The sequence below is a fragment of the Lontra canadensis genome, unplaced genomic scaffold, assembly GCF_010015895.1.
Source record: "Lontra canadensis isolate GAN:19392208 unplaced genomic scaffold, GSC_riverotter_1.0 scaffold77, whole genome shotgun sequence".
Classification (NCBI taxonomy): domain Eukaryota; kingdom Metazoa; phylum Chordata; class Mammalia; order Carnivora; family Mustelidae; genus Lontra; species Lontra canadensis.
In genome coordinates, this window is record NW_022631071.1 from 1491471 (window position 1) to 1507606 (window position 16136).

Here is a 16136-nt window from a genome sequence, read left to right on the forward strand (position 1 = left end):
CCCTCTACCCCTTTGTCTTTTGTCTAGACATCTAGGAATCTCATGGTGTGCCAGGCCTTTTATGTCAAAGAAGAAATCAATTTGACAAATGATTTCACACTAAGATGATAGTGATGGGTATTTGTATCTTAAAAAAATGAGTGCAATATTTAACTCAAAGGAATGAATTACTAATGATGGATTTTAAGCAGAATGACACCAGGAATAAGATATTTTGAAGACAAGGGCATCCTTCCAGCACCACTCAAATAGGTTCCTATTCTACCCATATGTAGGGCTGGCCTTAACTATAAGGACCAGAAAACTGGAGCGGGACAGGGAAGACCGTGGACTGGAATATGACTCAGAAGTGAAATGAAATAGCTATGTGATTACGTTTAGGCACCGAGAGACGTAAGAAGACCACAGTGAGAAAACATGGAGCAAAACCAAACTCATTTCTCTTCCCTGCCCAGGACTTCTTTCCTCAATCCAGTTAAAGCCTCCACTCAGGTAGCAAATGAGCCCTAACAACCCCCTTCCACAATTTCCCCTGTTTCTTGCCTCAATTTGTGGCAATTTCTGAGATTAGAAAAGAAAGCTTTTTATAAAAAATAATGTTGTCTAAGACCTCAGTGTGATGGATCTGTTTTGGGGCCAAGTACCTTTTACCTTTCCTACAAGGGATTTGAGGACATTTGGCTTAGGCTTGCTTTTAGAAGCCTGTGATTAATCTAGCTGCTCTTCTCTCCACCTTCATCCTTTACTGTCTGTTTAGGAGGTACACTCTCCAAAGGTGAAATACATGCTCAGAATAGCTGGCTAGCAGGTGTTAGGATGGAAGGAAGGGAAGGGAATGCATTGTACCATTTTATTACCAATGTAGCCTGTGGGAATTAAAGGGCCTCTGGGTATTTCTTTACCAACACAGAGCAGACAGATTGTTTCTTATGCAAAGTTGGACTTCTGCATCTTCAATCACCAGTTCTCAGCCCTGAAAAAAATTGGCATAAGCAGCACAGACATTCCTGTTTTTCAACAAGAAAAAACCATTTCTTTCATCTACAGACTCAAGCTGGCTGGGAAGTTTTCCCATACCCACTGTCCCCACCGCCCCTTATTCTTAAATGCAACGTAAGATTAGTAGAAAAAATCCTTAGACCACGTGTTAGTCCAAGCCTCAACTTTGCCACTTAAAAGCTGTGTGACCTTGCACAAGTCACCAAGTTTCTCTGGAGTTTCAGCTCCCGTCTTTATCTCCCATGCCTTACCAGATGCAATGTTGAGTAGTTGACAGAATTAGTTCTGCTCAGATTTGGGCTAACACCTGTTAGGCTGATGATCGGACTGCGGCTACCTGTTGATGACCTGGGCTTCTTTCCCTATACAGCCCCAATCCCACTCTCAGTCTCGAAGCTCCCTTTGAGGAAGCAGGTTTTCCTTGCTGGCGCCATGTAAGCTGCTCAGCAAATGCTGCCTTAAGAGAATGAAGGACTGAGTAAGAAAGTGCTCTCAGTAGCCAGAGTCCTGGTACACATAACTGATGCTTCCTCTTAATAGCCCAGAGCAAGAGCTGCCCCAGTGAGAGCTGCTGTTTGTATGAGGGTGGGCTTTGTTCCTGTGATAGTTTGGGAGGAAAATAAAGCGAAGAGAAGTCTTCTTTTTAAAAATGCCGATGTGGCACCATCTGGTGAAGCTCAGTCCCTCTGCTAAAGAGATTTCTTTCAGCTACGACTCCAACTTTTCCCTTGAGTGTATGAATGCTTCTCCAGATCCACATTTTACCCACCAAACTGCGGTGTAGGAAAGCCCAGGGAACTCAGGAAGGAGAGTTGTATCAATTGTATGCTAACAAGAGGAGTAGAAGAAGAAAGTGGGTCTCCAGCCAATGCTAGCATTAGAGAAACAGGCACAGGAAAGCTGGATCCAGACTTAGCAGGGAAGTGTTTTTTCCAAACAAAGGATTTTCAGCCTCCAGTGATAACTGGGCTTGCAATCCTGGGTGAGGCTGTCTTAATGATTATCTGCAATTGAGGTTACGGAGGAGAGGGCAGACAGATGCCCAAATAGCCCTATCAGTTCTCTTCTCATCCTGATAATATGTGGAAGTTAAGAGGATGCTCCCAGTATGTGGAAGTTATGAGGACCCTCCCAGTAATCTGTTTATTGCTGTGTGGGCCTTACGACTTACGGTTTCTGAAGAGCCCTAATAAAGTCACCAGGCAGTTCCTGGGTATGGCAGGAAGTGCAGAATTTCATTTATTTAATATATCATCCTTCTGCCTCATTCTTCAAAGGATTGGAGGGACTAGTTTATAAGGTCTGTGATGTATCTATAAATTGTTGGTTTAAATGCCGGGATTTTTATGACTTGTTTTCTCCATGTTGGATTAATTAACTGGGGAGTTGGCTTCTAATTGTTTCAAGTTAAATGTGTAAGGCAGGGGGGTTTAAGAAAGAATGTTCCTCTAGGGAATTGGCTTCAAAAATCCCTAAGTAGTCACTGCCTGGAAGTGGAGCCTCATTGTGATGCACTCTCAAAATTTCTGGGACTGAATAAGTCCCTTCTGCTTGGTTGAGAAAGCTGAATATAGAGTTTGATGGTCTGGCTTTCATTCAGCTCAAGTGGCTCCTATATGTGGTTGTGGGTTAGGGGTCTTTAGCCTGTAAGGGAGTGCAGCAGCTATCCCAGAATTAATCCCTTTTGTTTCACCTCATTTTGATGACTTTCTGTTTCTGGAGTGTGTGTGTGTGTGTGTGTGTGTGTGTGTATGCAGGTGCATGTGTGTTCATGCTTGAAGTTAGGAGAGGGGATCAAGCATGGCTTACCCCCACTTTAGGATCAAGAATCTGGAATTTTGTACACACCAAGGTGGGAGGTAATGGCAGGAGAAGAATGACTTACTGTTAGGGAAATGCCAACACCAGATGTGAGACGTTGAGTAAATCCTGTTTATTTTAAACAGATGTCAAAAAAAACAAAACAAAACAAAGTAAAAAGGAAATATGATGGAGGCTAGAGGAGCAAATACTAAGAGCTTGGAGGAAACCCCAGGGGAGCAAACAAATCACTCCATCCATAAGCACAATAGCATCAACAATTCTGTCCACCAAGGGCCCCACAGTCCCCACAGGTCTCATAGGCTTGTAAAGGAAAGTCTAGAAGAGTCTGGATTTTAATTGGTTAACTGTTGTTTCTCGCTAGACCATACTCTTAAGGGGAGAGTCTTTAATTTGTGCAAGGTGCCTGGATCCTTTTCCTTTGCAAGTCTTCTTCCAAGACTAATCTGACTACTTTTCTCTTCCCAGGATTCGTCAGTCAGCTCCAAGTCAGGCATATTGGCAGTCTTAGCCCTTGGAAACATAGATGGTCTCTTGGGCTCTTTGTCTGGGGATTAAAGGTAGTGGTAGACTGAGGGAAGCATTCACATCTCCAGCTGGTTCCTTAGTTTGCAATGGACCCAGCCTGGTCTTGTGGCAAAGGCCAGGACTTAAATATCCAAGACAATAAAATGCAACTCCCCAGTTGGAATGGAGAAAAAATAAGCTTGTTTATGGTGGAAAAAGTTGACCTAGGTGATACCTATTGTCTTTTACCAGATTACTTTGCAATAATTTTGTTCATTTCTGAGAATACCTTTGCTCAAAGGCACATCCCAAGATGTATTACTTCATGAGAGATTTGATTCTTGATAAACTTTATTTGATAGCATACCCCACCTCTTTTATGCATACACTGACTAGGTTTTACTTTTGGTTTGAGGAGTCACAGAATTGTTCCTTAAAATGCATTAAAAGGAGAACTGAAGTGAGAAGCAAAGATGATATAATACGGAAGCAGAGGAAACCATGGATCCTATTAGTGAGTTTCACACCTTGCAAAATAAAAGCAAGGTCCCACTTAGTCATTTATAGTTGTGCTGAGACAAATAACATTAGAAGTTTAGAAAAACACATAAACTCTTTCAAAATAGCATTTGCAGCACCAACAGCTACAATAAAACAAGAAAGGCCATCTGGCCCCATGTGTAGTTAGGCTTATACAGGTGGGCAAAAGGGCTAGATACCTACTACACTGAGTTAAGTACATTATGGCCATGGAGCACAAAAGAGTTTATTGTCCTCTAACTCACCTATAATTGTCTAAAGGATCCAATATTCAATTTGTGGGGCAGCACATCACCGAGGGAATTAGCTAAGTGGTAGAAGAATTGGATTGGAATGCATTTTGGCACTTTTATTCATTTGCTGTTTCCTTTCTGATCTGTATTTCTTTGCCCACCTTGATAGCTTGCATATAAATGGCTTCTCTAGAAAAATATGTGAACAGAAAGTAGTTTAGAAGCAGGACACAGTGCAAGAGATGAGAAGGAGAGAAAGAGAGAGAGGAGGAAGAGAGAGGGGGAGAGAATGAGAGAAATGGCTAACTACAAGCATTGGGTGATGTCTCAAATCCTTTCTGGAACAAGGTGTAAATAAAAAGGCAATCAAACAAGATGGGTCCCTTTGATTTTCATTCTCCTTCCTACTTAAACTTGGTAAGATAGCCTATGAGACTAAATGAAAGTGGGTATGGCAATAGAGGTGAAGAATCCAAGGGTAACTATGCCTTATTTCTCGGTTTTCTTTTGGACACCGGTCCAGTTAATTTTCTCTTTTCTGCCCTCTTTCAACAATCCATATGCTTTCCTCTTGGCTCCTATCACTCCTTTGGCTCCCAGTAGTCCACACCAGCCCATTTTCTTCTTATCTCTCATTCTCCCACCTGGATATATGTTTTTCTCTTCCTACATCTGTTATCAAATAGAAATGAGCATCTCATGATAACAAATTAATTAAAAAGTAACAACAATCCACATGCAGAGAGAAAAATATGGCAAAGACAGAAAACCATCTATACACCTTGTAGCGTTTACATTTATTACTTCTCCCTTAAATGGAAATTGTTAGCATGAAGGAGCTATTATTTTCCCTTCATCACATCTAAACTTGCTCACTGTATGTGAGTCTGGGAGTAACAATAATATTAAGGTACACTGATATCAACTACAGTGGCCAGCTAGGTATACCAAGTGATCTTAATAGCAGAAGCTTTCTGAGATACCTGTGATTAATGACTTGGTGTCTCTTGTTTCTACCTTGTGTCATTACTATCTTAGTGGGTCAGTGACAACTGTGACTGGTGAGGAGCTGAAAAGCTCTCTCTTTTTTTTTTTTTAAGTCATAAATACATGTGAAGTCAGGTATGAGAATTGCTTCTTCTGAAAAGGAGTTTGCTGCCTGTCCTCAGAGCAGATGCATTAAGTCAGAAACATAATCCCTGAAAATCCTTTGCTGCCATTTCTGGTGATTTTTTCTTATGTGGTGGTGTAATTACTTTTCTATCAGTTTCTGCCCAGATAATTGAAAAAAAGATGAAAAGTATTTTTTCTTACAGTAAAAATTTTGCTTCTAAGAGGAGTCTTAACTTCTTAAAGCCAAGCATTATAAAAAAGTGGGTAATTCTACTCCTATCATTATTAACCGAAATACAGAAAACATAGTTTTCCCTTACCAAAATAATTAGGCAAATAAAAGAAAGCAAAATCTTAATTCAATTTTTCATACCATCAGAAAATATATGCAAAATGGACTTAATGATTTTCATTTCAGAGTAATATACATGTCAAGCACTAATTAAATTCAATCAAACTCAAAACAGAAGCAGTAGATATTAATGTGCATTTACTTACTTTTTTGGGTGTCTCTGGCCAGAAGTGCTTGCCTCCCCAAAACAGGACAATTAGAGTTAGGGCCAGGATACCAAACACCAATCCACAAATCTTAAGTGATTTACATATCTTCTTGGATTTAAAAGCTTCTGCCTAAGCAAAGAACAGAGAGAATAAAACGATACACTAGCTCTTAAAATAGCAAGCCATAATTCAAAGTCACCTTTGATTTCACTTTCTAATGTTCACATTGCGATATGATAAATCTGTGAAACCATGTTTCTGCTCAAAAGGGAAAAAATATGAATCAACTTACATTTAGAATGTGACAGTCCTCACAGTTCTCTGGAGGATTCTTTGCCATGCTCTCTCAGCACACAGTACTCTTTTCCTGCTTTGAGAGGACTGAGAGACCACTGCTGAGGTGGAGTTGCAAGTGAGTCAGCTAACAGATGCCAGAGGAGAAGCTGAATTTATATGGCTCAAATATGTCATACCAGAGCCTGAAGGAGCCCAGGGGGCTCCTGTGCTGCGATTTGTTACATAGATATACCCATATATGTATATAACTTCTGTGCACAGAATTCCATCCAGAATGGCAAAGACAGAAGGTTATAATGAAAACTATTGTCCTGGGGGTTGGCTTGGAAGGGGACCAAGCCTAGGACACATTGAAATGATTTTTCACTATGAACTTAAAAAAATATCAGTGGCACATGTGCTGCATACTCCAGAAATAAGCAAACAAAACAAAAAAAGGAATGAAGTCCTGATTTCAATTCCATTTGTTTTTAACAAATACTTATTGCAGGGATATTAAATGTCAGGCACTGTACTTGGTGTTGGAGATTCAGAAATGAATAAGGTACTGCCTCATCCATTATGATAAAGCTCTTTGAGGACTGAGATCAATATGTAATCAACTAATTACAGTTAAAAATGGGATTAAAAGATTAATGATACATTTTCTCTCTCTTCATACTATCTGATTATTTTCCTTTCCTGAATTCTTTTCCTCAGCTTGTTCTTTAATGTTAATATTCCTTATGGTTCTATCCTTGATGATCTTCTAACTCTATATATACTTCTTAAATGATCTCACCACTCCTATAGTTTAAAGTGTCAGCTATGTATCAATTATTTTTAAAATCTGTTTCTATAACCCTTTTCTATCTCCTGAATTTCAAAGCCATTTTAATACCTCTACCTGGATGTACCTCAGAAACCTCAAACTCCACATGTCCCACATAAACCTCTTCTTCTTTTGAAACCCCCTTCTCCCAACCTACTCTCCTCCATATTCTTAATCTTGTTTGGTGGTTTTATTAGTTTTCTAGAGCTACCATAACAAAGTACCACAGACGGGGTGGTATGAACAACAGAAATTTATATTCTCACAATTCTAGAGGCTGGAAGTCCGAGATCAATGGGTCAGCAGAGTTGCTTTTTCCTGAGACCTCTCTCCTTGTTTTGTAGATGGTCTTCCTCATGTTCACATGGCATTCTGTATCTATGCATGTCTATGTCCTAATTTCTTCTTATAAGGACAACAGTCTTATTGGACAAGTCCCCTGCATATGACTTATCTCCAAATGCATTCTAAGATAATGGGTATTAGGGCTTCAGCATATGAGTTTGGTAGGGTGAAGGGCACAATTCAGCCCATAACAGTGGAACGATCACCCACCTAGGCTCCAAAGCCAGAAAACTGAAGTTTGTTCCCAACTCTCCTTTTTCACATTCCCTTGATCTAGTCAGTCACCAAATCTTATGGATTCTAAATTCTTATATCCTTCAAAGCCACTATTTCCTCTCTATACTGACCATTAAAGTTTAGTTTAGGTCTCTGAGAGGTTTCAAGTCCACACTGTTCTCTTAGGGCTCTAGACCCATGTGTCTATTCTGTTGGATCTCTTCACTTAGATATTTCATAGGCAACTCCAATATCACATGTTTCAAACTGAATTAATTATCTTCCCTTCCAAACACACCTTTCTTTCTATATTATCTCCCTCATTAAATGACAGGATGATTAGTCTTTAGAATAGAAATCTCCAAATGATCCTTAGTTTTTTCTTTCTTGTTCATCCCCAAGCCTAATCAATTATTAAATCCAGTCAATTTTGCCTTTGAATTATCTTCCCAATTCTCAATCTCCACTGCCTTAGTTGAGGTTTTCATAGTTACTTTTACTGTTGCATTAGAATTCTAACTGGTTTCTTTGCCTCTAATCCATTGCCTTCAAGGTGATCTTTCTAAGAAGCAAATCTGAGGATAATCTTTCCCTTGCTTAAAATCCTTTCATGTCTATTCACTGTCTATAAAGTCAAAGCTACTTATGGTGACATCATAACTATTTCATGGTCTGGACTCTGTCTTCGTCTCCAGCTTTGATTTTGGACAATTTCTTTCATAGAGATGAAGTCAGCTGAGAGGTTCTCAACTGGGCAGGGCCATAAGGCATGTACATGAGACTTTATCCACATCCTAATGTTTCAAAGAAAAATAATTTTCTGTTTCAGGCATAACTATGCATTAAATTGATTATGTAATTTATGAAATATAGTTATGGTTTTATTTGTTTTATACTTTTTTAACCAAGCTTAGAAAAAAAGAGAAAGTCATAAGAGTAGTCTCATGAAGAAACCTATGTTTACTATGTTAGAAGATTTCCCCCTCCACAGTGTTACACTAGGCCTCCTTATACTTCACCCTTTATTAATACTGAGCACCCTCTGCTTTTTCACACTATGGAGTATTTTACATGTTATACTCTTTGCTTGGATTTCCCTTTTTTGTTCTTTCTTTGTATCTTATTCATACTTTAAATCTTGCACTTATTATACTGTATTATAGTTCACTTAAAGATGTTTTGCTCCTGAACAGACTTTGAGATCTTTAAAAACATGCTTTATTTGTTAAAAGTATTTAATTAAAATAGAGGTCAAAGCAATGTGTCACAGAAGGATGGGGTGATGATTAATTCTGATTCAATAGAGCAGGGAAAATGGCATAAAGCACATGGATTTGCAGTACATTGTCCATTTATTAGCACTGTTTATTCAGTGCTCTATATGTGGTAGGCACTGTTATAGGGGCTGAACATACATTTAGACAAGACAAACACAGTTCCTGACATTATAAAGCTGTGTCTAGCTGAGGAGACAGAAGTTAAACTGAAAGGAATAAGATCCTGTAAATAAAGAAAAAATATAAATTATGAAACATGCTAAGAAAGAAAATTTCAGGGTGTCATGACATCACCTAATTTGAATTGGAGGTGTCAGGGAAGTCCATGCTGCCATCAATGTCTCTTAAGCTCAGACTTGAAACATGGAAGAGGACAAGTTTGGGATGATGAGTATGGTTTTGGACATGTTGAATTTGACGTGTGTATGAAGCATACAAAAGAGGTCCAGTTGGCAGTTGGGCATATGTGTTTGGAGCTCTAAAGACAGTCCCTGGAGTGGAAATATACAGGTATACTTCATTTTATTGTGCTTTGCTTTACTGAGCTTCATACATATTGCGTGTTTTACAAATTGAAGTTTTGTGACAACCCTGAATTGATCAAGTCTATTGGTGCCATTTTTTTCTAATGGCATTTGTTCACTTTGTGTCTCTGTGTCACAATTTGCTAATTCTTATAATATTTCAAACTTTTCAATATTATACTTCTTATGGTGATCTGTAATCAATGATTATGACTCAATGAAAGCTCAGGTGATGGTTTACATTTTTTAGCAATAAAATATTTTTTAATTAAGTCATGTACATTTAGACATAATGCTGTTGTACACTTAATAGACTATAGCATAGTGTATAATAACTTTTATATGTCCTGGGAAACCAAAATTTTCATTTCATTCACTTTATTGTGATTTTTGTTTTATTGCAGTGATCTGGAACTGAACCCACAATATCTCTGAGGTATGACTGCAGATTTGAGCCATTTGCCTGTGGGTGGTATTCAAAAGTATGGGGGTTGATGACATAGTATAGAGGAAGAGTGCAGAATAGAAAGAGACAAAGGCTCAAGACTAAGTCCGAGGGAATCTTCACTTATTTATTTAAAAATGTACTTTTAGAATGTATTTTACATTTATATAAAAAAGATACATACTCATTATAAAATATGCAAGCAATATAGAAAAGCACAAAAAAGGGGAAAAATCCTTCCAAATCTACACCAACCAAGAATAACCATTATTGGGCCTGAGTTTCTTTATCTGAATAAAGGAGGACAAAAATAAGATTGCTGTGATAATTTAATGAGATAACTCATTTAAAATGCTTATTCTGTTACTTGGAAGATCATAAACCCTTCATAAGCATTAGCTACTAAGATAAATGCATGTTATTCTGGGCATCAATTTTATTATGTAGGATTAAGAAATGAATAGAAAAAATTAAATAGAAGTAATATACATACTATTTTTAAAAGTATGAAATTTTAAAAATTGCTTGAATTGAACAATAGAAAAATAAATTAAAGTGAAAGGACTTGATATACTTCAGGTAAATGTTTCTTTCCTCTCAAAAAATAGAAGTTTCTGAAAGATTATTTTAAAGTTAAGATCAAAGATTTGAAAAATATAATGAGCTTGTAGTCATTACATTACATTTTCATTTCCATGTTTCAATTTTTGATAGTGTTGACTGATTCCCTGGGTGATTGCTTAAGAGCATGTGTTCTAGAGATAGTCTGCTTCAGTTCAAATCAGATCTTCTAATTAACTAGCTATAAAGTGGACAAATTATTTAATTCCTACATGCATTAATTTTCTTATTTCTAGAATGGTAATTAAAAAGTGCCTACTTCACTGAGTTGTGAGTGATAAGAGTTAATATGTATAAAATACGTGGTATAGTGACTAGTAAATAAACTATTATTATAAATATGAGGACATGAGCTATCATGATACATGACAAAATGAGGTCCCTTGCACTTCCCCCTCCTATCTCCTGATTTTTGTTAGTTATTTTATTATTTTTACTTTCTGTTCCCCCCTGTCAAATTCTTTAAGTTATTTGGTCTTGGTTCTGTGTTTAAATGAATTCGATGTTTACCATTAGTTCTCTTATCACAGCTTCTTTATGCCTGAGTTATTTGTTTTGATATATCTCTTGTTTGTCTATATTTTCTCACTTACTACTTTTTTTTGAAAAGGGGCACTCATAAGTGTTGCATTTCTTGAACTTTTGCATGCTTGAGAATATGTTTGTTGAAGGGATAGCATATAAAATTCTTGGGTCTCACTTTTCTTCTCTAAAGAGTTTGATACTACTCCACTGCCTTTGGCATTGGGGGCTACACTGGTCCTTTAACTGTTTATTCTTTGGCTGGCCAGATTTCACTATAGAAATACCAGCATTAGAAGTCAGACGATAGGGCCACCTGGGTGGCTCAGTCTATTAAGTGTCTGACTCTTGGTTTCAGCTCAGGTCATGCTCTTGCAGTCGAGGGATTGAGCCCCATGTTCAGTTCTGTGCTCAACGTGGAGCGCAGAGTCTGCTTTGTGTTCTCTCTTCCTCTTGCTCTCTCTTCCAAGTCTCTCTCTCTCTCAAATAAAGAGATAAATAAAAGCTTTTTTAAAAATGAAGTCAGATAAAAAAGGAGGAGGAACTGGCAAATGAGACCAAAGTAGGGTGGCCAACATAATGGGAGGAAAATACTGAGGTGTGACAAAAACCAAGAAAAGAGGGTTTGACAAATAACTCTATCAAAAGTGTTGATATTCTATCAAAAGCCTCTGCAAGGCTGAAAGACTGAAAAATAAGACCTTTTTTGTAGTGGGGGGAATGTGAAAGAGCACTGTGGACTGTAAGAACAACATGAGCAAGTTAAAAAGGTGTATAAGTATGTGTTTGGAATATGGTAGTACTGAGTAATCCATTGTGGGTGGAATATTGGTTGCATGGGAGAGACAAAGTTACAACAGATTAAGTTACTCAGATCTCTTTTTCTTTTAGATTGCCTTCTTTTTTCCTTCTACCTCTCCACATAGTTCTTCATCTGGACAAAAGAAAAATATCTGAGTTACATTTCTTTTGCTCCCTCCTTTAATGTCTTCCATATTTCTCTATTTTTTCTTTAGACTAAAAGGAATTGGATTTTCAGTAAAGTTTTGTCCATAAATCAATTAATAATTTCAATAGATATTGATTATTAATTGGGATTACTGCAGTACATAAAAGTGTAGTGAGGAAGGTGTAAACCAATAATTATAGGCCAGTGTGTGGTGTTATCTTAAAGCAGTATAGCATGTTTGGGAATGCAGAGGAGGGCACATAACTCAGCTTGGCAAGGTTATAGGGAGAGGAAGGGCTACTCAGGGCAGACTTTTGAGAGGAAGTGATGAAGAAATTGAGACTTGCAAGATGAACAGCCAGGTAAAACTGTCACTGTAGACAGTGTTCCAGGCAGTGGAAAATCATGGATAAAATCTTGAAAATGTGAAAAAGAATGGAATTTTTGAGCAACAGAAGGAATTTTAGTGTGGAAAGAATAAGTTGTTTTTTTTTTTTTTTCTATTATAGGAGAAGTATGTCGGCACTGGCAAAACCTGGGGAACCAAACAAAATCCAAAGCAGGAAGTAAAAAATTCAAAGACCCCTTACCACAAATTCTCAAAAAGAGCCACTGTTAAGTTTAATGAGTATTATTCCATAGCCTTTGCTATTCAAGTGAAAATACATGCTCATATATATATGTGTGTATGTATATAATATTAGTAGTCTTAAAAATATATATGTATATATAATTTTACAAAAAAATGTTTCTATGTTTGTCTGCTACATGATTTTGCCACTTAGAAATATATCATAGACAAAGGGGAAGATGGCAGTGGAGTAGGAAGACCCTAGCCTTACCTTGCTCATGAATACAACTATATAACTATCAAATCATCCTAAATACCCCAAAAATTGACCTGAAGAATGGCAGAACAAACTCCGCAGCTAAAGGTAGACAAGAGGTCACAAGGAAGAAGGTAGGAGTTGCGGAGATAATGTTTGAGAGAGAAATGGATCATGGCCACTATAGTGGGGAGGGAGCTGAGGCGGCAGAGAAGGTCAAAGAGATAGACTAGCAGACAGGGAAGTGCCCAAGGAAAACAAATCTCCATAGAGATTGGCTTGGAAATTGAGAGGGGTTGAATTCTGTGAATTCTTGCAACCAGTGGGTCTTAAAGCCTGGTTTTAAAGGTCATCAGATTTGGTTTTGGGAGAGCACAGAGGCATTGGGGCTGCTTTTGGAAAGAAGGCAAGGGAAACAACCTGTGGACATTATAGTGTGCAAACAGCAATCTGAAGAGTGCCTAAGCCACAGAGTGGGGAAGTTATTTGTTTATCTCAGAGCCTGTCCCAGAGAAATAGCATTCACAGAACTACCCCTCCAGAACAAAGGAACTGGCAGGCACCATTTCCCTCCCTACCCCTCATTACAGGGCCACTTGTTGGAACCAGAATAGCACTTGTATACTTGTATGTGCTAACTTGCTTACACTGACCCTGGTCCCCCATACTCCAGTGGAACTGCCCTTCCCAGTCACATTTGCCTCAGTCCCAGCAAGGTGGTCCCCTCCCAACAGAAAAGTGGCCAAAATACATGCCCACACCCTGTCTCCTAACCTAGAAGTTTTGCAGAGCCTTGGATCTGGTGACAGTGGCAACAAGTTTCATATCACAAGCAAACCAGAGCACACCTAGTTAAAACTCACCACGTTCAGGCCAGGGACCAAACTCTTCCCCCAACAGACCAATGAGTTGCCTAGAGGATAAAGCAGCCAGGACACAACAGCAGGGTCCATGCAGTACACATTGGAGATACTCCAGGAAGTACCAGGCCCTGGGGAACAGGGGATACTACATTAGGGGGATTGCAGGACCTCTTCTTCCTAAGGCCATTGCCCTCAAGAACAGAAGCAGCTGACTTTCTTAACACAGAGAAGCAGGCATAGAGACTTAGACAAAATGTGAAGACAGAGGAATTAGTCACAAATGAAAGAACAGGACAAAGCCACAACCAGAGATCAAAGGGAAACAGATATAAGCAGCATGTCCAATAAAGAACTTGAAGTAATTATAACAATACTCACTGGACTTGAGAAAAGAGTTGAAGTCATGAGTGAGACCCTTAACAGAGAGAAAAGGAATAATGCAGCAGAAATAAAAGGCTCAATAAAAGAAAGGAGAAACATGCTTGATAGAATGAACACCAGGCTGAAAGAAACAGAGGAATGAATTAGTGATCTAGAAGACAGAATAACAAAAAGTAATCAAGCTGAAAAAGAGAGAAAAATTATGCAAAATGAGAATAGACTTAAAGAACACAGTGATACCATCAAATGTAATAACATTCACAATATAGGAGTCACAGGAGAAGTGAGAGAGAAGGGGGAAGAAAATTTATTTGATGTAATAATAGCTGGAAACTTCCCTAATCTGGGGAAGGAAACAGATATCCAGGTCCAGGAAGCATAGAGAACTTCCAACAAGATCTACAAAAACAGATCCACACCAAGACATATTATAATTAAAATGGCAAAATATACTGATAAAGAAAAAAAGTTTAAAGCTTCAGGACAAAAGAAGACATACAAGGGAAACCCCATAAGGCTATCAGGAGATTTTTTTTGGCAGAAACTTTTCAAGCCAGAATGGAGTGGCTTGATATTCAAAGTATTGAATGGGAAAAATACTCCATCCAGCAAAGCTATAATTCAGAATAGAAAAAGAGATAGAGTTTTCCAGACAAACAAAGATTAAAGGAGCTCATTACCACTAAGCTAGTCCTGCAAGAAATGTTAGAGGGGATTCTTTGAGTGGAAAGGAAATACCATAAGTAAGAGTAGGAAAGTAGGAAGCACAAAAGGAGTAGAATAAGTATTTCTATAAAACTCAGTCAAGGGACTCACACACAAACACACACATAAAGTTAAGTGTGACACTATATACTTAAAACATTGGGGAGGAGAATAATGAATGGGTTCAAACTTAAATGACCATCAACTTAATATAGACTGCCATATGCAGAAGATGTTATATACAAACCCAATGGTAACCACAAATTAAAGCCACTAATAAATATGCAAAGAATAAAGAGAAAGAAATCCAAATATATCATTAAAGAAAACCAGCAAAGCATGAAACAGAGAAAGACAAGAAAGGATCAGAGAAAATCTTCAGATACAACCAAAAACACAGGTAATAAAATGGCAATAAATACATATCTATCAATGATTACTTTGAATGCAAATGGACTAAATTCTCCAATCAAAGGACATAGGGTGACAGAAAAGATAAAAAATCAAGACCCACCTATATGCTGCATACAAGAAACTCATTTTAGATCTAAAGACACCTGCAGGTGAGTGCTGTGATTTGTTTAAGACTGACAAATCACAGACCTGTATCCCTGAAACAACTAATAAATTACATGTTAATAAAAAAATAAAGACACCTGCAGACTGAAAGTAAGGGGATGGTGGGGTGTCTGGGTGGCAGTTAAGCATCTGCCTTTGGCTCAGGTCATGATCCCAGGGTCCTGGGATTGAGCCCTGCATTGGGGAGGTCCCTGCTCAGCAGGGAGCCTGCTTTTCCCTCTCTCTCTGACTGCTACTCCCCCTGCTTGTGTTCTTTCTTCCTCTCTGTCAAATAAATAAATAAAATCTTTAAAAAGCCATCATTTTATTTAAAAAAAAGTGAGGGGATGGAGAAACCTCTATCACACAAATGAATGTCAAAAGAAAGTTAGAGTAGCAGTACTTATATCAGACAAACTAGACTTTAAAACAAAGGCTGTAACAAGAGCCAAAGAGGACACTATAATAATCATAAAAAGGACAACTGAACAAGAAGATATAACAATTGCAAATATTTAGGCACCCAACAAAGGGGTACCCAAGTATATTAAAAATGGTAACAACAAATATAAAGGAACTAATTGATAATACTATAATAATATTAGGGGACTTTAACACTCTGTTTACATCAATAGACAGATCATCTAAACAGAAGATCAACCAGGAAGCAATGGCTTTGATTGACACACTGACTGAACCAGGTGGATTTAACAGATCTATTTAGAATATTCCATCCTAAAACAGCAGAATACACATTCTTTTCAAGTGCAAATGGAGCATATGGATCACATTTAGCTCACAAAATAAGCCTCAACAAGTTAGAAAAGATTGAAGTTATATCATGCATCTTTTCTGACCACAACTCCATGAGGCTAGAAGTCAATCATAAGAGAAAATCTGGAAAGACCACAAATACATGGAAGTTAAACAACATGCTACAAAACAATGAACAGGTCAACCAGGACATCATAGAAAAAGTTTAAAAGTACCTGGAAACAGATGAAAATGAAAACACAATGCTCTAAAATCTTTGGGATGCAACAAAAGTGGTTCTAAGAGAGAAATCCATAATACATGTCTG

At 37.9% G+C, this 16136-nt stretch overlaps 1 protein-coding gene across 4 annotated transcripts in view; it reads right to left on the reverse strand.

The window, feature by feature from the left end:
- Positions 1-16136, reverse strand: part of TNMD (tenomodulin) — a 156723-nt gene that overhangs the window by 9078 nt on the left and 131509 nt on the right. For 2 of the 4 annotated variants that reach the window (XM_032881789.1, XM_032881786.1), the window contains exons 1-2: positions 6007-6125; positions 5712-5843 (exon numbers count right to left, since the gene is read on the reverse strand). In XM_032881789.1, coding sequence (XP_032737680.1) covers positions 5712-5843; positions 6007-6054 — 180 coding nt within the window. In that variant the 5' untranslated portion in view covers positions 6055-6125. Of the gene's footprint in view, positions 1-902; positions 974-5707; positions 5844-6006; positions 6126-16136 lie in introns of those variants that run through there. The other 2 variants (XM_032881790.1, XM_032881791.1) reach the window with 2 other exon arrangements.